Source organism: Pseudorca crassidens, chromosome 9, assembly GCF_039906515.1.
Source record: "Pseudorca crassidens isolate mPseCra1 chromosome 9, mPseCra1.hap1, whole genome shotgun sequence".
NCBI classification, from domain to species: domain Eukaryota; kingdom Metazoa; phylum Chordata; class Mammalia; order Artiodactyla; family Delphinidae; genus Pseudorca; species Pseudorca crassidens.
The window spans coordinates 47,910,676-47,937,670 of NC_090304.1; the positions used below are offsets into that span (position 1 = coordinate 47,910,676).

The 26,995-nt window shown below is 40.6% G+C and overlaps 1 protein-coding gene across 3 annotated transcripts in view; it reads right to left on the bottom strand.

The window, feature by feature from the left end:
- The window catches only part of SYT9 (synaptotagmin 9), a 186,573-nt gene that overhangs the window by 61,139 nt on the left and 98,439 nt on the right, over positions 1–26,995 (bottom strand). Inside the window, exon 5 of one of the 3 annotated variants that reach the window (XM_067750057.1) lies at positions 7,836–7,880. The exons of the other annotated variants lie outside the window; for them this stretch is intronic. Coding sequence (XP_067606158.1) covers positions 7,836–7,880 — 45 coding nt within the window. The remainder of the gene's footprint in view (positions 1–7,835; positions 7,881–26,995) is intronic. 3 annotated transcript variants of the gene reach the window in all.

The window sequence follows — 26,995 nt, forward strand, 5'->3', positions numbered from 1 at the left end:
AGAAAATTTTAAAACCTACAGATAAATTATTAGGATTAATAAGCATGTTTCTTGATGATTGGTAGATTGATGGATATAACATAAGTAAAAAAAATAGATTTCATTTTTATATACCAGAAAAAACAGGTTAAAAAAAACCCAGAAAAAAACCCTCACTTAAAATAGCACCAGAAAACATGAAAACCTTGGAATAAATTTTCCCCAAAATGTCCACTATTTTTTTATAGAAAAAAGATAAAGCATTATTGAGTAAAGTTAAGGAAGGTCTAAATAAATGAAGAGATATACCATGTTCACAGATTGGAAGAACTCAATATTATACAGATATTCTCCAAACTGATCTACAGGCTAAATGTAATTCCAATCAGATTACAATTTGACAAACTGATTTTAAATTTAATTTGGACACGCAAAGTGCCTAGAGCAGTCAAGATTCTCTTGAAGAAGAACAAATTGGGAGATCTTACTCTACTGGATAGGAAAACTTAACTAGAATGCTACTGGCCTAGTGTAGTATTTGTGCAGGGCAAATAAACCCATGGAGTTGTATAGAGAGCTCAGAAACTGACTCATGCACGTATGGACACTTGTCTTATGTACCGATTCTCTTCATTTGCCTCTCCACCCACTCCCTGCTCTATGCCCTTAAAGGCTGTCCTCTACAGAAAGAAATAAAATCTGATGTATTTATGAAGAGACTTAAACCATCTGACAGAGTTTGGGACAAGTTACTGATAGGCACATGAACATACACACAGCAAATAAAACCAAGATAATTCATTTGTAGGTTCTTCATTCAACAAACATTGATGGAATGCAATTATCTGCCAGGTGCTCTTCAGGGTGCTGGGAAGCCATCAGAAAACCACAGGCAAAAGTCGTTTGCCATCGTGAGTCATATTTCTTATGTGTGAAGCTTGATAATGAGCAAAATAAATTATATACAGACACACACACGTATATATACACATACACACATACACATAAATACACATATAATAACACATGTATAATAAAATACAGAGAAGAAAAAAGTCGAGAAGAGGGATTAAGTAGTGTTGAGGAGTTAAATAAAATGTTAAGTGGGGAAGGCTTCACAAGAGAGTGCCTTTTTGAGTGAGGACCTGGAGAAACAAGGTGAGAAAGCCAGTATGCGGCTAACTGGAGAGATTCCACGCAGACCAAGGAGCAAGTGCAGATGCCCTGAGGTGGGAGTGTACCTGCTATGTCTGCGGAAGGGAAAGGAGATAGTGAGACAGGCAGAGAGTAACAATGGTCAGGTCATAGAGGTTGTGAGGGACCAGATCATTCGGGTTACCGAAAGAATTCTGGCTTATGCTCTGAGTGGGAATGGAAGTCATTCGAAGGACTGAAGCAGTAAAGTAGCACAATGTGACTAACAGGATCACTCCTGTGTTGAGAACAGACTGAGGGGACAAGGGCAGCAGCAGGGCCATCAGTTAGGAGATGACTGCAACGGACCTTGTGAGAGGCGATGTGGCTTGGTCCAGAGAAAGCAGTGGTGAGAGGTCATCAAATTTTGAAGACGAAACAACAGGATTTTCTAATAGATTAAATGACAGAAAGAGGATGATTCCAGTATATTTGGCCTGAGTTAACGAAAAGGTGGAACTGCCATTAACCCTCATTTCTAAATGGTGAGGGAGAAGGCACTGGGCTATGGGAGAGACCAAGAACTCAGTTCTGCATACGTTATATGTACAATCCAAACGGGGATGTCAGGTAGCCAATTAGATATGAGTATGGAGATCAGGGGGAAGAGGCAGGCTAGAGATACAAATGACCGACTCCTGGGGGAACAAAGAATGTAATCACACTACACGGCTCAGCTATAAACTAAGTTTATGCAATAATGATATAGATATGAATAACTATCTCTACAAATTTATGATATTACTATTTTGAGAAGATGGAGGAGGATAGAGTGTGTGTGTTTGTGCAGTGCATTTATGAGCTAAATCTTCAACTTCCACAATAAAATTAAATAGAAATCTAAAACTAAAATTAAATAAAATAGATCCTTGAAAAAATATAGAGGTATACTTTGCAAGAAACAGTTGAAAGTATGTGCTTGGAAGAGTGGGAATTGAGGCTGGGGGTATAAAACATAAAGAGGACTTGTTATTTAAAGGCCCTGAAACCTGGACATATAGTACAACAGAATGAAGCTGAGTTCAAGTCTTAGTGCCTCCCTAGTATTCATGCAACCTTAGATAAGCTACATAATTTCTCAGTTCTCTGCTCTCAGTTTCCTCATTTGGAAACTAGAATTAATACCTAAAGCCTAGGGCTGTTAAAAAGATTAACTGAGAAAACCTGCATCTGCAGTAAATACGAGGCGGCTATTATTACTACAATTGATTACATGTTTCTCACTCTCACTGGCCTCTGTACTCTTCCAGGGGAAGTCCCATTTATCCGTGTGTGTGTGTGTGTGTGTGTGTGTGTGTGTGTGTGTGTGTGTGTGTGTGTGTGTGTGTGTGTGTGTGTGTGTGTGTGTGTGTGTGTGTGTGTGTGTGTGTGTGTGTGTGTGTGTGTGTGTCTCTCTCTCCTAGTGGCTGACACTTAGAAGTAGTTTAGTCAGTACTTCTTGAATTGATGCATAAATGAAGAGGAGGTGCAAGGGTTCTTGGACATCTGCTGCAGCCCCAGTAGCCTAGCTTCCTCGAGACTTTGGGTCAAATTTCCAGGAAGCCACCAAGCTATGGGACATTTGGTCACCACCCACCCTGATATTCCCCAGCACTACTGACTCACTGAGAAATCCTGTTCTCACAGAGGCTCTTATAAAAACAAAAACCCTTGCAAGATAAAGCAGCAAGAAATCATTATTTATCAAGCGGAGAGGAAATCCCAGCTGCAGCATTTCCCTCAAGTGTCATTAATTCTCACTGTAACAATTACACTGATGGCCCAAACCTGGCCCACCTGTAACATGGGAGCTGGTAACGATTTGGTCATTCAGTTTTCCCAGAAACTCCAACTGTATTCCTGATGCTTGCCCCAGACATGACAAAATTGGCAAAAACACCTCTTTTCAGTGACAGATCCTACCAATAATTAGCATGCACTGTTAAAGTAACTGTTGATTGCACTTTATTTATAGATATTAACATGATTAATTGCACTGGAAGTGTTCCTGGAGGATGACGCTCTCAGCGGGTGCTGGGGCACGAGTAAACCCCTCAGCCCTCACAGGGAACTGCGAGAGGACTGCCATCAGCTCACTCCTTTTCCTTTTCTGAATCACTCCCTCAAATGATTCTAGATCTAATTCCATAGGACTGGCCCTACGTTAGAAAGTATTACTCTGACTAATGATATGCTCAGCTAGGAATGGACAGGAGAATAACATCCCATACATGTAAAGCACTTTACGGCTCAACAAAAACATTCACATCACTATCTTATCTGATCTTACCCAGTTCCCTGGCTTAAAATGCCACTTTTGTATGGACAACTCCAACATTTATATCTTCATCCCAGCCTCTTCCCTGCATTATAAACTCATACACCCAAGTGCTTTCTTTAGATGTCTAGTTAATTGTCTAATAGGCATCTCAATCTTAGTATTTCAAAAATGGAGCTGATTTCCTTCTCCTACCCCCAGACTTCCTACCTGTCTTTTTCATCTCAGTTTGGTAAACACATCTTCCCAGAAGCTCCCCAAATCTGGTAGTCATCAAATTTACATTCCTCCTCTTCTCTTACCCTCCCACATCTGCAAGTCATGTTATTTTTCCCTTCAAAAATATCTAGAGTCTGTCCAATTTTCTCCATCTCTATGCTGCTACCCTATTCCAAAATACCACCACCCCTCTTATGTAACTCCTGCAGAACCATGAAGACAAAAGGAGAAGTGAGTCCATGAGTCAGGATGGCTGCTATGATATGCTCATATCATATGATGCTATATGGCTCACAGCTGCTCAAGCTGGAAGGAAGCCTCCCTGCTTGCTTACATATCTTCATGCTTCATGCCCTGCAACATGACTGAGTCTGGGATTCCCAGTCTGGACAGGTGCACTGGTGAGGACTCAGAGGACTGGTTCCACCTGTGGAGGGGACATCGTGCACAGTTCCTGACCTCCCCACATGATTGGGGCTTCCCCTCAGAGGCTTCTAAGAGTATGACCTAGGGGCTGGAGAGCTCCCACACAACTCTACTACACAAGAAGCCGGCGGCTGTATCCTAGAATGGCAAAGGCAGATAGCATTGATGATAATAATAACACAAAGAAGAGGGAATTTCCTGGCGGTCCAATGGTTAGGGCCCTGTGCTCTCACTGCTGAGGGCCCGGGGTTCAATCCCTGGTCGGGGAACTAAGATCCCACGAACCGTGCAGTGCAGCAAAAACAGACAAACAACAACAACAAAAACTACAAAGAAGAACTTAATGGTAATAAGAATGATAACGGCTCAATCTGAGCAACTTCTTTGCCTTCCTGTGAAAAAGAAGTGGCTCTGGCTGGTCTTGAATGACAGGACGGCTGGAGATCTGAGCATTTCACATTTCAAAACACTACCCAACACAGCCAGGCAAGAAGTGGTGCCCTTGGCAGACACGCTCTTCTGTGACACACTCAGCCGACCACGTCTCACCGAGGGCTTTCTCGGTGCTCAGCTTTTCTTAGCACTAGACGGTAAAGGGAAAGCTTGGTGACTGGCTTGTGCCCCATAGGAACTGACCGCCTAGGATGACAGGCAGCACTTCACCACAGGCTGTGGTCAGGGCCTTACCAGGCAAAGAGGAAGACCACAGACCCAAGAGTAGAGGGCTGTGCCCTCTTCCTGGGAAAGCAAGTTTGCTGCTCATCTCAGAAACGGTATCAGGATTAATTATTTTAAAAGTATTGTTCCGAAGGCCCTAAAAACATCATTGAGTCTTCATGGGTTCATTAAAAGCAGGTGATAATAGACTAACATCACTTCCTTTTTTGGTTTGGGTTATTTGACTCACGTATCATGGCACTCTTGTAGGTGCAGTAAATGTGGACCTCGGCCCAGCATCTGGTCAGCTCCCTCCTGATCTCCTCATAGATGATCTGGATAAATTTAGGCTAGATGACAGTAAAACATGGCAAATTCATATCCAGTTGGACAACCATACGTAAAGGTGCCGACTGTGATTCCACAACTTGGGTATTATCCGGTTCTGTGACTTTATCAATAACTTAGAAGAAGACAGAATTTGAGCATGACACGTAGGCATAATGAGTGCACTGGACTCCAGAACCAAGATCCATAAAAATGCTGACAGGCAGGTGAGATGGCTACAGCCTAACGATATGTATCTATCAACATCAATTATCTCAGTGCCTAAAAAGTCAACAGTGCAACCTCTGAAGCAGATGCAACCTAACACATGTGAAAGCAAAAGGCTTTATGGTTTAATCTTGTTTTGAATCAAAATGTGATGGAGCTACCAGAAACTAATTTTGCTTTAGGCTGCATCAATAGAGATACAGTCTAGGGAGGGAGGTTATACACCAGCCACAACACATCCGAAACCTGAATTCTGTTCTGGGCATCTCCATTTTAGAGATACGTAATCACCTGGAAGATGGTGAGAAGAGCGACCACCATGGGAGGGGGTCAGGATTACATGAGGAACGATGAGGAACTGTTAAGCTTTCAGGAAAAGATTCAAGAAAGATGAGATTCTTGTCAGCACATATTTGAAGTGGGGTCACAAAGAAGAGGGACTAAACTTGTTCTTAATGGTTCCAAGGTTTAGAACCAGGGCCAACAAGGGGAAGGCATAGGAAGACTTAGAATATTCTCCTCTATCACAGTCCACAGTCTGTTTGTCTCTGAAGGAGGCAAATTCCCTGTCTGTTCAGCTGGTGTCTCTGCTTTAGGGAGGAATGGAGTGGTTGGAAAACGTAAAGCCTTTCCCAGCCCTGATATGCTGCAGTTCCCTGATCTCAGACATCAGCTGGTAGGCAAGAGGAGGCAATCAAGTTCTGGAGGAAGGAAACTGTGTCAGAAGTGTGATGAAGGAGATAGGATTTGGTGGTGTGTGCAATTGTGTTTGAGGGGAAGATGTGGAGAGACTAGGAGGTCAGAAATGGTGAGAGCTGTTGACTAAAAATGCTTAATTCAGCACCTTAGGAACATGTATACTTTAAAAGGAGACATGGAAAACAGGAGGTGAATTCCAAATGTTGGTACCACAAGCACAAGAATTTTGCGTATCAGAGTCTTGCTGAGACTTCTTCTTTCTCAACACGCTGCCCTAATAAATTCTTCTAGATTCACACATGATTTTTTCCAAACTCCTATCTTCCCAGGGAGCATGTCTTGTCAAAGACTGTCCTTGGTGAAAACAAAGACAGCAAATTTCAAAAGTTAAAGGGCTACAGAAAAGGCTTTAGTATTTAATTTGAAGGTAAAATAATCTACTCTGAAAAGACATTTTATAGATCCATCAATCCTTAATAGAAAAAAAAAAAGGAACTGGAGATGAAATTTGGGAACATGAGAGCACCCTCAGAAACTTGGGCGCTGCGTGGTGGCTCCGGCTGCTACAATGTGTTTCACTGGCTTTCGAAGAAAAAAAACCCATTAAGATGTGTTGGAAAAAATTATGAATTCACCGGGCATTCTAAGCATCTTTGTCATCCTGAACATCTCCATCAAAACTAAGAATAGTTTAGGGGAGACAGGAGGATGAGATTTTCTAGGAAAGATGCCGTCTAAAGAGAAGTGTAACAGTCAGTGAATTAAACCAACAAGCTCAGTGCAATGAACAATCGTAAAGAAAAACACATTAATTTTATTCTACCATGGATGGAGACCTGTTCCACAGATAATCCCAGGACACGGGGCGTTTTTAACCTTTTATTGGAGACAAGTACTACGATCCCACTTCTCTTCTGTCCACATGAACTGTTCCTCCATCCCTATTACCACTCTTAGAGCTTAGTGTATGGGTCACCAAGCCATTTCATTTGACCTCCAAAATGTGTCTTGATTACAACTCTTCCTACCTGCCTTGGTCTCTGAAAGATTAGTCGGGGGTAATTCTACCTCTTCCAATCCATCCTTCACATAAACACAGATCTGACCATTTTGTTTCCTTGCTTAAATCCTTTAATAGATCCCAGATGCTTTTAGGTTCAAATGCGAAACTCTTAGCATATCCTATGAAAGACAACTTCTCCAGCCGTCGTCCTGTTATTTCTCCTACCTAACATGTCCAATTCTCCAATCAGTCTGAACTAGTCTTTACTCCCTACACATACCTTACCCTTTCATTCCTTTGTGTGCTGTTTCTTCTTCCTGAGCAACTCTGCTCACTTCTCTGCTGGCAAAATGGTTTTTTTGAGTCTTTGAAGACCCAGCTTACAAGTTATCCCTTCTGTGCAGCCTTCATGTCTCTCCAACCCTGTGCTGTCTGCTCTGGCAGCCCTCTGTCCACATTTCTATTACTACATGAAATTAGAGATACTTGTTTTAGACGATTAGATGCTGAAGGCAGGAGCTATACTTTCTTCCTTTTGGCACTTTTATCTGGGGCCCTGGCCATTTCACAGAAGAGAACCCTGGGTCAGAGAGGTTAAGTAACTTTCCCAAGGTCACACAGCTAGCTAGTGCTGAAGCCACACCCCAAGCAGGAAGCTTGACTGCAGAGCCTACAGCACTCCCAAGTGGGGAGCCCTTGCATAGCTCAAGAGAATCTTAGGGGATGGTGGCCAAATTCTCTTTTTTGTGTGTGGTGGAGACTTAAGGAAGCTTGGAGCTGCTGAGCTGGGAACTACAAGCCTCCAGAGCCTTCCCTTGGTCACACATTTCCACCCTCAGGGCTGACCTTCTCACACCTTTCATCAGCAGGAACTTGCTTTTGCCTTTGCACCTAGAGGGGAAAAGAGAAAAAAGAGAGAGAGAGAAGCTACCTTGACTGGATCCTATTTAAGAACTAGGTCAAATGGAGCTTTAGCAAAAGAGGGTCTGCCTTTCTTTTACACATAAGCATTAGACCGTTTCCCTCCACGTCCACTAAAATTTTCTAATACTCTTTAGGGAAACAAGAGATTTTGTTACAATAAAGGGTAGTGTAGGTGTAATCAGGGGGCATCTCAGATGCACTTCCAATAAAAACAATAGTAATAGTCTCCCTCCCTCTCTTTCTCTAAATACTAAACGAACTAAAAATACGTGTAAAGATAGAGAACAGACCTGTGGTTGCCAAGGAGGAGGGCGGGGCAGGGAGAGGGATGGACTGGGAGTTTGGGGTTATTAGATGCAAACTATTACACTTAGGATGGATAAACAACAAGGTCCTACTGTATAGCAAAGGGAACTATATCCAATCTCCTGGGATAAACCATAATGGAAAATAATATAAAAAAAGAATGTATATATGTGTATAACTGAGTCACTTCGCTATACAGCAGAAATTAGCACATTGTAAATCAACTATACTTCATAAAAAAAAAGAGTAAAAATAAATAAATAAAAATACATGGAGGGCTTCCCTGGTGGCACAGTGGTTAAGAATCTGCCTGCCAATGCAGGGGACATGGGTTCGAGCCCTGGTCTGGGAAGATCCCACATGCCGCGGAGCAACTAAGCTCGTATGCCACAACTACCGAGCCTGCGCTCTAGAGCCCATGAGCCACAACTACTGAGCCCACGTGCCACTGCTACTGAAGCTCGCACGCCTAGAGCCTGTGCTCCGCAACAAGAGAAGCCACCGCAGTGAGAAGCCCGCGCACCACAACAAAGAGTAGCCCCCGCTCGCCACAACTAGAGAAAGCCCGCATGCAGCAACAAAGACCCAACGCAGCCAAAAATAAATAAATTAATTTAAAAAAATACATGGAAAGCATTTAGCACAGTGTCCGAAATATATGTGTTAACTCCTTATCCGTGCAGTGCCTGGCACGGGGTAGGTCTATAAATATTAAATGCAATGCATCAATGAATGAATAGCAGTAGTCTCTACAGGAAGGGAAAGATAGACTGATCAGGGAGAACACAGAGCAAGGACTCCTCTCCATTATCTCGACCCACATTTGAAGACGCTCTTACATCCTGACCTACAAGCCGGATGGATACAGGAGACACACAGATAGAAAAGAATTTCCTACACATATACAATGGAATATTACTCAGCCATTAAAAAGAATGAAATAATGCCATTTGCAGCAACATGGATGGACCTAGAGATTATCACACTAAGTGAAGTAAGTCAGACAGAGAAAGACAAATATCGTATGATATCACTTACATGTGGAATCTAAAAAAATTGATACAAATGAACTTATTTACAAAACAGAGGCAGACTCACAGACTTCAAAAACAAACTTATGGTTACCAAAGGGGAAATGTGGAGGGGAGGTGTAAATTAGGAGTTTGGGATTAACAAATACACATTACGATATATAAAATAGATAATCAACAAGGACCTACTGTACAGCACAGGGAACTCTACTCAATATTCTATAATAAGCTATACGGGAAAAGAATCTGAAAAAAGAATGGATATATATAACTGAATCACTTTGCTGTACACCTGAAACTGACACATTATAAATCAACTATACTCCAATGTAAGATAAAAAATTAAATTTAATAAAAAAGGAATTTCCTAGGCTATGGAAAGAATTACACAGAGAAAAAGACAAATAAGATGTCCTTTTGAAAAGGTACAGCCCTTGTTGCTACAGAAAGTGATCAGACACCAGCAGAGAGGTTGAACAACTTGTCCATGGTCACAAAGTTCACCAGTGTCAAGAATGGGTCTTTCTACCTCTATGTGCTTTCTCTGGCCCGAAGTCTTCATTCAAAGGTGGCGGTTTTTAGAATGTGTCAAACAATCCTATTAGAGTGTCAGAACAAACCTCCCACTCCAACTCCCAGGATTCATCAGAGGGTCTGCAGCTTTCTCCTCCCAATGCTCCTTTTGAGACTCATAGGAATTTCTGGGAAGGCTAAGTCAACTGCTACAGAGCGTCTACTTCCTGGCAATGGCCCAAAGCCATTCCACGTGTTGGGATGATTTAGGTGACAAACCTGGGCACCAAGGCTGCCCTGATCATGTGAAGAATTCCCTGACTCCCTAGCGTCATGACTTACTCTATGTTGTGTAGGAATTCTCTCTTCTCTCAAAAGGCACAGTTCTCATTCACCTAGGATGAGAGCAAAGTCGGGGAGAACCTGGGAATGTTTAAAAGAAGTCTTCCCTTTAAATTTATTCATTCACTTATTCAGTAAGTATTTGTTGAACATCTACCATGTAACAGGCACTACACTAGGTGCTGGGCATATAAGGAGGCAAAAAGGATAAGAACCCTTGCGTTTCCATTGTAGTTAACATTCTAGAACTCAGACAATAAACAAGTAAACTATTTGGATGTTAAACAGTAAAAAGTGTTGCCAAAAAATTACAGGGAGATAGGAGGTTGTGGAAGGAAATGCAATTTTAAATAGGATGGTCAGGGAAGACTTCAGAGACGACAACATTTAAAAGAAGACCTAAAGGAAGTGAGGCAGCAGGCATATGGGTAGCTAGGGGAAGAGGCTCTGGCAGAGAAAACAGTGCTGAGGCGGGAGTGTGTCTGAACATCAGAAAGGAGGCTCCAGTGTAGCCGGAATGGAGGAAATGTTTGGGACAGTAGTAGGAGATGAGGTCAGAGATAATGCAGGGAAGGGGTCCAAATCCTGGAGGACTCTGACTTTTATTGTGATGACACGGGGTGTTGTCAGAGGATTTGGGGCAAAAATAATAAGAATCAACCTAAAAGTCAAAGGGATTAGTCTAGCTTTTGTGTAGAGAACTTGCTGAGGGCAAAGCAGGATCAGGATAACCAAGAGGAAACCATTGCAATAAACTTGCAGCCTACGCCATTCAAGCTTCCTTGTTTTCAGTTAATTTCTTAAGATTGTCTTGGATTTTATAAGGCCTCCTTAATCATTAAGAAGTATTTCGGGCAATTGGGATTGCCATGTATACACTGATGTGTATAAAACTGATGACTAATAAGAACCTGCTGTATAAAAAATAAATAAAATTAACTTTAAAAATTAAAAAAAAAGAAGTATTTCAATTGGTTATTGCATTAGCCACTGCTTCCACCGTAGACCTGCTTTTGCTATGCATCTAGTCAGATCCTATAACGTGTGTAGGATGTTCCTTTTGTTTAGGGAGGTTCACAATAGGGGCCTCACTGAATATTCTCCCCAGGAACTCTAGGATATCGAAGCAAAAGCCTCTAGGACAATCTAGAAAAATGTAAATAGAACGTTAAAAATGTTCATCAGGTAGTTGTTCCCTGAGGCCATGGGCCCCAATCACACCTGACATAAGTATCTCCCTCCAGAGTCTCCAAGAGAGAAAAAGCGGAGGCTGCTTCCAGACATCTGCGAGAGAGGCCAAGTATGAGGCGGAATTATGTGAAACTTCCCCTTCTGTAGGTCAAAAATGGGGCACTACCAGTGATTTCATGGCACAGGGTCAGTGTGGGCTGAGCTTGCGGCTGCCCTCGATGCTCTCATTAAATGCCCTCCGATTCAGTACATGAGAACTCATTCCAAAATAAAATGCAAACCTCAAAACTCAGGGCAGCCGAGGATGCCAACAAAGCCTGTATCTGCAGCAGTGGCACTGAGAGCAGGTAAGCAGGGGGCTCGGGATCCTCTGGGGCTCAGCCCTAGCCTATGACAATAAGGGAAGGGGAGGTATGAGATGAAGGAAATTACTCGAGGGTAAAATGGATAGGGCAATGGGAATGAAAAGGTGACATATGTAAACTGATTTACTGAAAAGTCTACTCCAGAGGAGAAAATAATGTTGACTCTTATGCTGAGTTTAGTATAACCCTGAAACCAGGATCTGGCAAAGATGCGCAAAAGAAGGGCAAAAGAAGGAAGCACCTCCACCAAAACAATACCAAACAAGCGACACTACAGGCCAGTTCTTGTAAGAATATAGTTGGAAGTTTCCTGTATGATATATTCACAAGTAAAATCTATCAGTATTAATAATACACCTTTACCAAGTAGGGTTTATTCCGAGATGCATGGATGTTTCAAAATTAGTAAATCACATTAGTGGATTAAGAAAGAAAAATCATGCAAACGTCTCAACAGAAAAGATATCAGATAAAATCCAACATCCATTCCTAATAAAACAATAATGTAACACTAAGAGCAGTATCATTAAATTCAAGACCAGGACAAGAATTCCTGCTATCACTCCTATTAGTCAACAGTTTGGGAAGTTCTAGCCAATGCCATAAAATAAGGAGATACATAAAAGGCAAAGTTATTACAAAAAAGGAGCAAAAGTATGATTCTCCATAGAAGATATAATTGCTTAGTTGGAAATCGAAGATAACCAAGTGAATAACTACTGAAACTAATGAAACAGGTGTCTAATAAGAATGTACAAATAAAGAACTCCTACAAATCACAAATCAGGAGATATTCCAATTAAAAATGGGCAAAAAGCTGAAACAAATTTTATAGAAGAAGAAAAGGTGCTTGGCATCTCTAGTCAAAAAGGAAAATCACAATGAAATGCCATCCTTAGAACAGCTAAAATTAAAAGATGACAAGACTAAACACTGGCACTGGATACAAAGCAACTGGAACTCACAGGCAGTGCTAGTGGGAAGGTAAAAAATAGTACAACCACTTTGAAAAACTATTTGCACTTCTTATAAACACATATCTACCCTATGACCAAGAATTTTACACCTAGGTATTTTACCCAAAAGAAATAAAAACATATGTCCACACATAAGCTTGTATAAGAATCTTCATAACAGCTATATTCATATTTGCCAAAACCAAAAGCAAACAAAGAAACACTTCCCTCCAAAACTAGAAACAACCCAAATGTCCAAAAGCAGGAAAATGGATAAATTCTGGTATACAAATACAGTGTAATATTACTCATCTACTTATATGCTCCACAACATTGCTGAATATCAAAAACATTATGCTGAGCAAAAGAACCACCCCGCCCCCCGCCGCTCAAACACCACACACAAAAGTATGAACTACAAGAACAGGAAATCATGGCGATAGAAGTCAGAAATTGGCTGCTGTTAGCGGGGTGGAGGGATTGACTGGAATAGGGCATGATGAAACTTTCTGCGATGATGGAAATGTTCTATACCTTGTTTTGGATGGTGATTACATGGGTGAACACAAATTTCAAAACTCGTCAAATTGAGCACTTAAGATCTATGCATTTTATCAAATGTAAATTACATTTCAGTTTTAAAAGGCTTTTCTATATATACCAGTGAATAAAACAGATTTTAAAAATAAAAAAAAATCCCATTCTCAATGGCAGCAAAAATATAAGTACACAGGAAAAATCTTAGAAATATAATGAATGAAGATAAAGAAATTTTACAAAATTTTATTAAATGACTTTTTTTAAAAAGGCTGGAGTAAATGGAGTTATTCTGTTCCCAGATGGGAATATTTAATATTGTAAAGGTGTTCATTCATACCAAAATTGTATATAAATATAAGTAAATCCCAGAGCAACATCACAGTTCACTTTTAACATCATCCCTAAATGATATCCAGGTTTACTTGCAAGATTAAAATGAACGAAACAGGTACTTCCCTGGTGGCACAGTGGTTAAGAATCCACCTGCCAATGCAGGGGACATGGGTTTGAGTCCTGGTCCAGGAAGATCCCACATGCCGCGGAGCAACTAAGCCTGTGCACCACAACTACTGAGCCTGCGCTCTAGAGCCCACAAGCCACAACTACTGAGCCCGTGGGCCACAGCTACTGAAGCCCATGCACCTAGAGCCCATGCTCTGCAACAAAGAGAAGCCACCGCAGTAAGAAGCCCACGCACCGCAACGAAGAGTAGCCGCCACTCACTGCAACTAGAGAAAGCCCACGTGCAGCAAGACCCGATGTAGCCAAAAATAAATTAATTAATTAATTTGGAAAAAAATGAACAAAAAACCCAATCTTTTTGTCACTTATAAGAATGAGATGGGAGGTTTACCTTACTAGATAGTAAAATGTATTATTTTTCTTTATTTTTAAAATAAATTTTATTTTATTTATTTATTTTTGGCTGCATTGGGTCTTCGTTGCTGCGCGTGGGCTTTCTCTAGTTGCAGCCAGCAGGGGCTACTCTTGGTTGCAGTGCGTGGACATCTTGTTGAGGTGGCTTCTCTTGCTGCGGAGAACGGGCTCTAGGTGCGCAGTCTTCAGTAGTTGTGTCACGTGGGCTCAGGAGTTGTGGCTCGCGAGATCTAGAGCGCAGGCTCAGTAGTTGTGGTGCACGGGCTTAGCTGCTCTGCGGCATGTGGGATCCTCCCAGACCAGGGCTCGAACCCGTGTCGCCTGCATTGGCAGGCAGGTTCTTAACCACTGCACCACCAGGGAAGCCCGTAAAATGCATTATTGAGAGGCTGTAGTTATAGTATCAGAATACTGCTACCAGAAAAGTGAAGAAGATGTATGAAAAAAAAACCCTACAAAAACAGGCACTTCCCTACTTTGGTACATAATTATCTCATAAAAACATACAAAACACAAACGCACAAAACTGAAAAACATACTTAGATATTATAAAGTGTTTCTCATTTCTAAGAACTAAAAACTCTATTAAAACCCCAATCACACATTACTTTAGTAGCACAATTTTAAACAATATGTTCCCAACATTATCTTTCATTCACAGTAGATCCAGAATCAACAGGCTAAGTGTATGAGAGCATCTGTTTGAGGATAACAGTGAACTGCTTTCAAGTTCTAATTATTTCCATATTCATCTCAACTTTATTACATTTTTGAGGCTTATACTTTGATTAATATCAGCACTTTTGAATTTCCCATCTTTTGTGTGTGTGTGTGTGTGTGTGTGTATGTTTGAGCAGGGTATAGGTTTTTGCTTTTTTAAAAAAATTGCCTTGTTGAGACATAATTCACATCCCATAAAATTCACCTGTTTTAAGTGTGAAAGTCAATGAATTTTAGTACATTTGCAGGATCTTGTGACCATCACCAAATCTAATTTTAGGGCACCTCCATCACCCTAAAAAGAAACCTCGTGCCTATTTACAATCACTCACCATTCGCACCTCCAGTCCTAAAGAAGCACTCATCTACTTTGAATCTCTGTAGATTTGCCTTTTCTGGACATTCTGGACATATTAATAGAATCATACAATACGTGCTCTTCTGTCTGGCTTCAGAATAAGGGCAAGATGAGATACAATTTCTAAACGACTATATAAATACCACTAATCAAACAAAGGTGAAAATACTGCTGAAACTGGCCTGTTTCAGCAATGACACTTAAAAATAGTTTTCAAGGGGCTTCCCTGGTCGTGCAGTGGTTAAGAACCCGTCTGCGAACGCAGGTGACATGGGTTCAAGCCCTGGTCCAGGAAGATCTCACATGCCGTGGAGTAACTAAGCCCGTGCACCACAACTACTGAGCCTGCGCTCTAGAGCCTGTGAGCCACAGCTACTGAAGCTTGCACACCAAGAGCCCATGCTCCACAACAAGAGAAGCCACTGCAGTGAGAAGCCCGGGCACCGCAATGAAGAGTAGGCCCCGCTCGCCGGAACTAGAGAGAGGCCACACACAGCAACGAAGACCCAACGCAGCCAAAAATAAATAAATAAATAAAATAATTTTTTAAAAAACTAAAAAAAAAAAATAGTTTTCAAGTTTTATCAGCTGATGCATCAAATGTCAAATTTGGGTTGTAAAAGGTGGTTTAGTGATGTCAGTGTATAAGGCTCAAATGTGCAGACAACATAAAAGTTAAAAAAAAGGCATTTGTTATATGACAATATTGGTAGTTTAGGAAGTGCTGGTTTATTCAGATGGGGTTGAGAAAACTGAGTATTGGGGGAAAATTGGTTAAGATCACTGTCATATATGTGCACCAAATTCATTCCAAATGGATTCAAGTTTTAAAGTAGAGATTACAGTTTAGATTGTGGTCTCTGAGGTCAGATTATCCGGATTGGATTCCAGTCTCTGCTACTCACCACGTGACTTTGAACACCTGCTTGTGTCTCAGTTTCTTCATTTGTAAAATGAGTTACAACATCAAATGCCTCACAGGGTTTTTTGTGGTGGATTAGGCTAGCATATACAAAGTTCTTGGAACAGGGTCTGGCAAATGGTTAAGTACTCAGTAAATGTTAGTCTCTGACGTTGCTGTTGTTAATATAGGAGATTTTCGTAATCTCAGGAGTGAGGGTGGAGGTGGGAGGGACTTTCCAAGCATAACTCCAAAGGCAGACCCTCCAATGGAAAAACATTACGTATGTGAAGACACAAACATTTAATGAGGTCGAAAAGCAAACAAAGGCTGACACTTTTAATCTCAAACAGATCTTAAACATTACTAAGAAAAAACAAAAGTAAACTTCCATATAAAAACCAGTAAACAGAGAAACAGCCAAGTCACAAAAGAAGAAAAACAAATGGTCAATACATGTACAAAAAGATGTTTATCTTCACCAGTATCATAAGAAACACAAATCATTATGCCATAATTTGCCTGTTAGATTAGAGAATGATAAAATCAAGATAACAGAAAAAATCTGTGATATCTACATTAACTAAAACAGTAACTACAACAACTACAAAAAGCAAAAATTAAAACAGGATTTTTAATTAAGAGAGCCCCTGAAAATGTCAGTAAAGAGAAAGCAATCAGAACCAAAAGCAATGAATACTGGTGAGAATACTCTGCGAAGAAAGTTCAATGAGCTCATTCATTCATCTTTTTAAAAAAAAGTTGTTACCTACAAGATGGTAGGCATGGTACAGGGTGCTAGAGTGTGGGGTGAGCAGAGGTGAGCGACAGCCCCCAACCCTAAAGAGTTCCGATCCACTTTGCTCAGAAGTGCGAATAAAATACAACCTACAGTTAAACATCATGCAAACATTACCAGAACACAGCATACTAGAAAGTCTTAAACATATTTTTAGGCTTGTAAACATGGAAAAAGAGAAATGTAAAAAAAATTTTTTTCATTCTTGGCTGAGAAAAATATATGAAACGTGCTTTTCTCAATAAATTAGGAGGAGAATAAAAGATGCACTTTTTAGGCTGGAGTGTCTATTTTCCTGACAAGTCATCTGTTCCCATTCTCCCATCTCATCTTGAGGGTTTCTAAGGTATTTCTTTAGGTTTTTTCCTCTTCACAATTATAAATACAAAAGCACTTACACTCCATTATCATAGCTTTCCATTTCCTTGGAAACTGAAAGGTTACTGGAGGGTAAGGGTGCGAGAGTCCTGAGAGGAGGGCGACTGAAGAGCATACTCACTCGGACACCCCAGGAGTCTTCACTGGACAGAAGGTTCATTTAGGACATATTCTTTTTTCTTTCCTTTCTCCCTCTAGCATTTGCTCCCTCATCCATCTGTCACCGCTGCAGAGCTCCACAGCCATGAAGGAATCTGACCCCAAATTCTATTTTAGTCTTAGTGATGCCTTACATTTAACAGAAATAAACGTTAACCACTGAAGACGACTCACCCTGCTCATGCAGGTTAGAGTTTTCAACTGGGTCACAGAGGATCTTAACTCTCCGATGAACTGTAGGAAAGCCAGTGAAAAACTGGAGGAGATAATTTTTGTCTTTACCACACTCTTCTAGCATTTCAAATTAAAATGTCAGTGTAAACCCAAACAGATCTGTGGTTCAGTCCCAACTCTGCCATTCACTAGCTGTATGAGTGTGGGCAAACTGTGTAACATTTGTTTCTACTCTGTAGACTGAGGATAACAGGATTTACCAGGTTTTTGTGACTATTAGAAATAATATATGTCCCTGACACTAGAAATTCAACAAAATGTAGCTATTATATACTAAGCATTCAGGCTACCTATTCTTTCTCAAACCTCTGACCTTTATCTTCACCTCAGTATCAGCAAATAACTTTGCTTCTTACTTCATGGAGAAAACAGGAGCTCCTACAACTTGCTAGCTGGACATCCTTACAAAGGCTCCTGTATCTTTGTCCTTCTCCCTCCCTGTGCTTCTCATCCGAGCAAGTGGGATGGATACTCCACCCCATTAAGGCCTCTCAGAAACGTAATGGAGGGACTTCCCTGGTGGCGCAGTGGTTAACAATCTGCCTGCCAATGCAGGGGACATAGGTTTGAGCCCTGGTCCAGGAAGATCCCACATGCCACGGAGCAACTAAGCCCATGAGCCACAACTACTGAGCCTGCGCTCTAGAGCCCACGAGCCACAACTACTGAGCCGGTGTGCCACAACTACTGAAGCCCGCGCGCCTAGAGCCCATGCTCTGCAACAAGAGAAGCCACTGCAATGAGAAGCCTGCGCAGGGCAAGGAAGAGTAGCCCCTGCTTGCTGCAACTAGAGAAAGCCCGCGCACAGCAATAAAGACCCAACGCAGCCAAAAATAAATTAAAAAAAAAAAAAAAGAAATGTAATGGATTATCCTCTCCAATGGATTCTACTTATCAGTGTTTAAACATTTTCTCCGAATTTTTAAATAAACATCTCCCTTGAAAACATGGTCTTTTCCCAACTACTTTCTTTTCTGGCCAAATTTTCCTGAAGGTTGTTCAGGCAACATGGCTCCAATTCCTTATGTCCCATTCACTCCTCAACCTGCTTCTTCCGGGCTTACACACCAGGGCTCCACCCAAACTGCTCTCAGGAGGTGCCCTTCATGTTACTAAAGACAGTGGACATGTCTCCATCTCGACCTCTCAGAGGTGCTTGTCATAAATGACCACTCCCTCCTTGTGAAATCACTCACTTCCCCTGGATTCCACAACGTTAGATTTTCATGCTTTTCTTCCTACTTTTTACTAGCTTTTCAGTTTCCTTCGGGAAAGCTTCTACCCCACTGGACCTTTAAATGTAAAATGTTTCCATGGTTTGGTACTAGGCATTGCTTTCTTTTCACTCTAGATCATCTGAGGTGATCCTTTCCCATGGCTCCAATATGCTTGGGCTAGCCCCACCTTTAAGTGTGTTTTATCTCTGGAATTTCTTTTTGGTTCTTTCTTAGGATTTCCATCTTTCTGCTTATATTGCCCATCTGTTCTTGCATACTATTTTATCCAGTAGAGCATTTAGCATATTAATCATTGTTGTTTTAAATTTCTGATCTGATAATTCCAACATCCCTGCCATGTCTGGGTCTGAGGCTTGCTCTGTCTCCTCAAATTGTGTTTTTTTTTTTTTTTTTTGCCTTTGGTATGCCTAATTATTTTTCTTGATAGCTGGACATGATGTACTGGGTAAAAGGAACTGCTGTAAATAGACTTTTAGTAATGTGGTGCTGAGCTGTGGGGGGAGGGAAAGTGTCTCACTCTTGTAGGGAGCCTGTGCCTCTGGACTGTGAACTTCACAAATGTTTTTAAGTTTTTTCTCCCCTCTTTAGGTGGGAGAAGATAGCCAAAACTAATTGGAGTTGCAATAGTTAGGCTCTGATAATACCCCAGCAGGTTAGGCTCTGGTTAAATAGTTTCTCCCATCAGCAGTCCTTGTTAAGAAGAACAGAGTACTCTGGTGCATTTCTTTTTTTGTTGTTTAAATTTATTTATTTTTGGCTGCATTGGGTCTTCGTTGTTGCGCGTGGGCTTTCTCTAGTTGTGGCGAGCAGGGGCTACTCTTTGTTGCGGTGTGTGGGCTTCTCACTGCGGTGGCTTCTATTGCTGTGGAGCATGGGCTCTAGGCACGTGGGCTTCAATAGTTCTGACTTGTGGGCTCAATAGTTGTGGCTCACAGGCGCTAGAGCGCAGGCTCAGCAGTTGTGGTGCACAGGCTTAGCTGCTCCGCGGCATGTGGGATCTTCCTGGACCAGGGCTCAAACCTGTGTCCCCTGCATTGGCAGGCGGATTCTTAACCACTGTGCCACCAGGGAAGTCCCTGGTGCACTTCAAAATGGTTCTTTTTCCCCTCTGCCTGCCAGAAGGAGAAAAGGATTTTTCTCTGATATTTACTGTGGAAACCTGACTGAACTCCTCAGGTAAATCTCACAAAATTGTGGGGCTCCACTGTGATTGGGTTTGCTTAGAGTTTTTTTTTGTGTGTGTGTGTGTGGTACTTCGGCCTCTCACTGTTGTGGCCTCTCCCGTTGAGGAGCACAGGCTCCAGATGCGCAGGCTCAGCGGCCATGGCTCACAGGCCAAGCCGCTCCACGGCATGTGGGATCTTCCCGGACCGGGGCACAAACCCGTGTCCCCTGCATCAGCAGGCGGACTCTCAACCACTGTGCCACCAGGGAAGCCCTCCCTAGAGTTTTTAATGCTCAGAGCTGTCTACACTGAGCCTCCACCAATTCATCAGGCTTTCCTACCCTGGCACTGGTTCTAGTGATGGCTTTCACCCATGAGTCTCTACTCCAGGGAGCCGTTATTCTCTGTATTCACCTGTAGGTCTCTCCACTCTTGGGGGTTTGCCCTGCATCCTCACGTCTCTTTCAGATTCTAAAAGAGTTGGTGATTTTTCAGTCTGTTCAGCTTTTTACTTGTTGTTAGGATGGAGTGGCAGGTTCCAAGCCCCTCACATGAAGAACCAGAAACCAGAAGTTGAAAACACGTTCTTACTAAGGAACCATGGAACAGTTACTGAAACTGGCCACATTTAAGGTTGCAAAGGAAGTCTCAGTAAATCTAAAACAATGATATTCTTCAGATCATGTTCTCTGAGCAAAATGCAACAAGATTATAAATCAATGATAAAAAGCCAAACAAGCTCACAAATTTGGAAATTAAAAAGCATACTTCTAAATAATTCACCAGTCAAAACAGGGATAATAATGGGAACCAGAAGCTACTTAGAACTGAATGACTCATAGGATGCAACAAAAAACTACATCAAAAAGTTAGAAAAAACGTTAACAGGCTAATAACACCAACAAAGAAACACACACACACACACACAAAAAGAAGAGGAAAAGGGGGAAACATCAGAAATAAAGACAAAAGAATTAACAATACAAAAGCTGATTCTTTGAAAGGCTCTGACAAATTAATTAAATCCTTGACAAAGCTGATCAAGAAAAAGGAGATAAAGAACAAATAAACAATGTTATAAACAACAAAGAAGCCACAACTATTCCTATATTAAAAACTTTTAGAAATGTTAGAGAATACCAATGACCAATACCAAGAAATTTGAATGAAATAGAACATTATCTAGAAAAATATAATTACCAATGCTCATATCAAGAATGCATACCTTGAAAATTATAACCATTATGTCAATCAGATCAATTATTTAACAAATAATTTTTTCAAATTAATTAATTTATTTTTATTTTTGGCTGCCATGGGTCTTTGTTGCTGCGTGTGGGCTTTTCTCTAGTTGTGGCAAATGGGGGCTACTCTTCGCTGTGGTTCACGGGCTTCTCATTGGGTGGCTTCTCTTGTTGCAGAGCACGGGCTCTAGGTGCGTGGGCTTCAGGAGTTGTGGCACTCGGGCTCAGTAGCTGTGGCTCACGGGCTCTGGAGCGCAGCCTCAGCAGTTGTGGCGCATGGGCTTAGTTGCTCCGCGGCATGTGGGATCTTCCCGGACCAGGGCTCGAACCCGTGTCCCCTGCACTGGCAGGTGGATTCTTAACCACTGCGCCACCAGGGAAGTCCAAATCAATTATTTAAAACCCACCTCAAAAGCCCTCTAAAACAGATAATTTGACAGGTAAATTCTACCAAATCTTCAAAGAACCAATATTCTCTATTTTATACAAATTTTTCTAGAGAAAAATTTTTCCTTTTTCAAAGGAACTTTCTCCAATTTGTGTTATGAAGCTAGTATAACCTTGATATGATAACTAGACATACAGAGTACATGAGAGGAAAAGCCAACTGGCTTTAGGAACACAGCTGCAAAAATACTAAAGAAATTATAAGAAAGCAAAATAAAGCAACATATGAAAAAATAATATATCATAACAAAGTAGCATTTATCATCAGCATTCAAAGATGATTTAACATTAGACAATGTAAATTATAACCTACCACATAGCATGATGGGAATCGAAAGCTGTATTGTCATCATAATAGTCTCAGAAAGAAAACTTACTAAAATTTAACACTGTTTCATGAAAATTCATCTTGTTTAGCAAATCTTTAATCTCATAAAAGGTGTTTACCAAACACTCACTGAGAACGTCATACTTAACGGTGAAATGCTAGAAGCCTTCCCCTTAAGAAGAAGACAACCTCCCTGCTCTCATCGTTTTTAAACAATATTGTACTGGAAGGGCCTAATAATGTTCCCAATAAGAAAAATGGCAACGGGCAGGAAGAGTAAAGAGAATCAAAATTGTATATTGTTAAAAAGACAACCTTAAAGAGAATCTGAAAACTAATTTAACTATAACCAAATACAAAACTTATACTGGGTATAAGATCGGTATTCAAAAATCAACAGCATTTTTACTCACCAGCCAAAAAGCTTATAATTTTAAAAGAAGAGAACTTTCACAATGTCATCAAAAACTATACTGTACTGACATAAATGTAAAAAGGTTATAAAAAAAATTTAAGGAGAACATTATTATTGAATGACAGAAAAAAGAGCACCCTATATAAAACTATAGTACTAACCTAATTAGATTTTTTTAATCTCTTTGCACACCATTTTTTTCTTCTTCATAGTACTTAGCACCTCCTAACATTTGCATTTTTTTATTGTCTGTTTTCCTCTACTAGAATATAAAGTCCTCAAAGCCATTACTTTTTCTGCTTTTATTCTCTGCTGTATAATACTCTCTAGAATAGTGCCTGGCACAGACTAAGGCTCAATAAATACTTTTTCAATGAATTAATGAACATCTAGCTCAATGGAGAAATAAACTGTCTATGGGTAGAAAAAAAATTAATAATATAGATGTTAATTATAGTCAAATTAACATGTAAATTCAATGAAATTTAAATAAAAATGTCTACATTGTTTTTCATGAAACTGGATAAAAGCTAGGCCTAAAATTCTTAAGGAATAGTGAAGGGCTAAAAATAGCCAATCCATGTAAGAAAGAGAAGAGGAAAGTTGAGAACAGAGTTGAATGGGAGGAGACTCATACTACTGGATTCAACAATTACTAAAATAATATGGAAACTGATGAAATATAAACTATGGAACAGAAAAGAGTGCCCAGAGAAAGACCAATGTATATATGAGAACTTGTCATATGTCAAAAGTAGACTTACAAATTCATGGAGAAAGAATCGACTATTCGTAAATGGTGTTGGGACAATTCTGGTAGATTGATTGCAAAAATGGCTCCAATTCTCCACCCTCCCCTGTATGTGCCCTTTGCAACATGAGGTTGTAGCTCCTCCCATAAAGAGGTGGTCTATTTCCCCAAACCTTGAATCTGAGCAGCCTTACAGATTGATTCGGCCAATAAAATGATGCTGAGTGACTGTGTGTCAGTTCCAAACCTAGGCTTCAAAATGCCCCAGGCTTCCACTTTCTCTCCTACTCCTGAGCCTTTACCATGAGAACACGTCCGGAGAACAGTGTGGAGCATAGCTAAGTACAGTTGTCCCAACAGAAGTCTCAGACAGGTGAAGTGCCCAGCCAAGGTCAGTAGACAAGAGACCCATGAGTGAGGCCCATTAGGCCCAACTCAGCAGAACAGCTTAGCTTGCAAGCAAAATAAATATGTCACTGAGGTTTTGTGGATATTAGTTATTCAATATTACCGTGGCAATAGATAATGGATATAGACATGCTCATGGAAAAAGGCAGGCTTAGGTCCCTAACGCACACACTGTACACATAAAAACAAAATCCTGATAGACCAAAGAGTTAATTGTAAAATGCAAAGCTTAAAAGGTTTTAGAAGATAATGTAGGAGGCTCTTTTATGATGACGGGGTAAGAAAAGACTTCTTAAAGCAGAGTCTAAAACTGCAGTCCATTAGGAATGAAGAGAAAAATTTGAACATCTTAAAATTAAAAGCTTCTGGATGACAAAAGATATACAAAATTAAAAGTTAAGCTTTAGACTGAGGGAGATAACCTGTATAATTGAAAAATGATTTATAATCAGAAAGCAAAGAAATCCTAACAATTAATGAACAAAAAAGTAAACCTAAGAGAAAAATGACCAAAGTTATATGATGAGGCAAACCATAAGAAATCCTAATGGCATATATAGAAATTAATGAGATACAATTTAATACCTGTCAGATTGTCAAAATTAACCAGTTAACCAAGTTTTGAGAAATAGGTATAGGATACTTAGGCCCATATATTTCTTTGGGAGTATAAATTGGCATAAATACTTGGGAAAGCAATTTTAAAATATCTAATAAAATTGAATTATGTGTATACTCCAAGCCTTAGTAATTTTATTCCTAGTAATGCCCTAAAGAGACATGTATAAGGATGTTCATCCCAGATTGTTTTTCTGGGTTTTTTTTTTAGCAGAAAGTAGAATTGACCTAACTATCCATCAGTCATGAGGAATGGTTAAGCAAACTAATTTATTTACAGAACGGAATTCTAAATAACAAGTAAATTATCTATATGTACAAGTATCAGTGTGGATAGACCTTGAGAAAATAATATTAAAAGAAAAAAAGCAAGTTACAAAAGGACACGTAAATTGTGATGCTACTCATGAAAACTTTCAGCATACATGAAGCAATATTTTGCTTATGGATATAATCATAGGTACTAAAATAAAAATTTGCATGGAAAGGATATACACCAACCTCAGTGGTTATTTCAGAGGGTTGGGAGGGCTTTGGCTATGTCTGTACTGTTTTATATCTATAAAAACATTTAGAATCAAATATGATAAAATGTTACATGAGTACCTGTTATTATATTTTCTGCATTTTTCTATGTGTTAAAACACTGAAAATAAAAGACACATGAAAAGAAAGTGGAAGGAATTGATGGCCCTAGCCATTCATCTCTCCTCACCCTAGTCTTCTGACCATTCACTCAATCTCTGCTCGCAGGGCAGAATAGCTTTAAAATAGTGCCTATTTTTCGTAGGTGGATATGGCTGGTGAAAGGTAAACAATGGCTCTTCCTGGATTATGCCCTGATCGTGTGAGGTTCCTACCAAGGTGCCTATTAGGAAAAGTAAGAGGAGTAGATTTGGGGTCTCTGGTTATCCACTTATTTGAAAATTATTATATCAGGGGTTTATTTTTCGTTTGCCTTACTCTCTTTAGGACCCTCTCAGAGAAGCTGGAGTCCAATTATGATTGTTTCATGTGCCTTACCTTGTTTAGGGAGACAAAGTTTAGTAATGCCAATAATTTAAAACATACTTTATTATCAAGTGTTGAAGATCAGTGTAAACTTAGTATTATTTTTGTCTTATGCTGGTATCTGTATCTTGTATTTCCAAACAACCAGACATTGGCTCCCTTTTCTTAATCTCTAAATGTAAGACAATACCAATAGAGCCCTTGACGATTTCCCTAGACACCTGACAATCTCCTCCGCATAACAGCCTGAGGGTTATTTTTACTTTTTTTTTTTTTTTTTTTTGCGGTACGCAGGCCCCTCACTGTCGTGGCCTCTCCCGTTGAGGAGCACAGGCTCCGGACGCGCAGGCCCAGCGGCCATGGCTCACGGGCCCAGCCGTTCCGCGGCATGTGGGATCTTCCCGGACCGGGGCACGAACCCGTGTCCCCTGCATCGGCAGGCGGACTCTCAACCACTGCGCCACCAGGGAAGCCCTGAGGGTTATTTTTAACTGCAAATAATTTCATGTCACTCTCTTCCTAAAAATTCTTCAGTGGGTTTCCACTGTTGTTTAGGGGGGAAAATCCCAAAAATTTCACATGGCTTGTTTTTCCATAGTGAAATGCTCTTTCCAGAACTTCTATTACCTTCTAGCCACACTTCAGCCTCAGCATAAATACTACTTCTTTGAGAAAAATTTCCCTGACCCCTCAGACTAGGCTTTGCTCTATCGCTACAGGTTATTGGGGTACCTGGTATTTCTTCTTGCACCAGTTCTCACAGTTTTAATTAAATAGCAGTTGGTGTAATTATTTGTTGAATATTCTCCTCCCTTCGTAGTTGAAACACCATGAAGGCAGAGACCCTAGGACACAGCAGCACAGGGGCCTGGCATGTAGTAACTACTTAACATGGAACTGTAGAATGCATGAATGAGCATGTTTTAACATATATCAGAAAAAAAAGTGAAGTAAAAATAATTGTTCTCCAAATAACAGAATCTGCATGTGGACCGTCAATTACTGATGATCACAGTTACTTTTAATTGGATCTGCTGTAAAAGGTGACAGTTGTCTGCAAAGGACTCATTTTAGAAGGTTCCCAAAGTGGTTTTCCTTACTATCTCAAATGCTCTCAAGGCAGAGGTTTAAGTGATTGAATCACAAGGGGAAAGAAAGAAGCATTAGCGGAGTATAGAGGGATAATGTGCAACAGGGCAGCCTCTACTTCTTCTTCCCTCCCTGGGGGGTTGCATTACAAGGAGTCAATGTCAGGCTGGGAGGGAGAGGGGAGAAGAGCAGAAGAGGCAAAGACCCCAAACCAGGCCGGGGTTGCTCAGGCACGGCCTTGATGCTAACTGCTCATATTTACAACACTGAGATACAAAAGTAGCCATTTCTCGCAAGGGAGGACCTGGCTGCTGAATGTCAGAAGTTCAAAGAAAGTATTAAAATTGAATTTCAACAACTGGAAAGATGACTCAAGGTTGAAGATGCAGGCGGCAGACTCATTAAACATTTCAGTTTTTCTCTCTGTGCTAGAACTGCAAGTGGAAATCAGACAATTAGCCTCTAGGAATCGCTTCTTCCATCCGTTGACAGGCTCATTACCACGTGTTGACTTGAACCTCAATGACAAATCTCAGTTCCTAGACAGGCTCAAGCACATCATCAGTTATCTCAGCCTAGACCTGAGACAGTTAATGAGCATAAGAGAAACTATCACCCATTGGAATGACTGAGGTTTGATTCCCAAACGAAATTCAAGGACGAGGCTTGCGTGTGACGGAACAGGTTCAAATAAGGAAC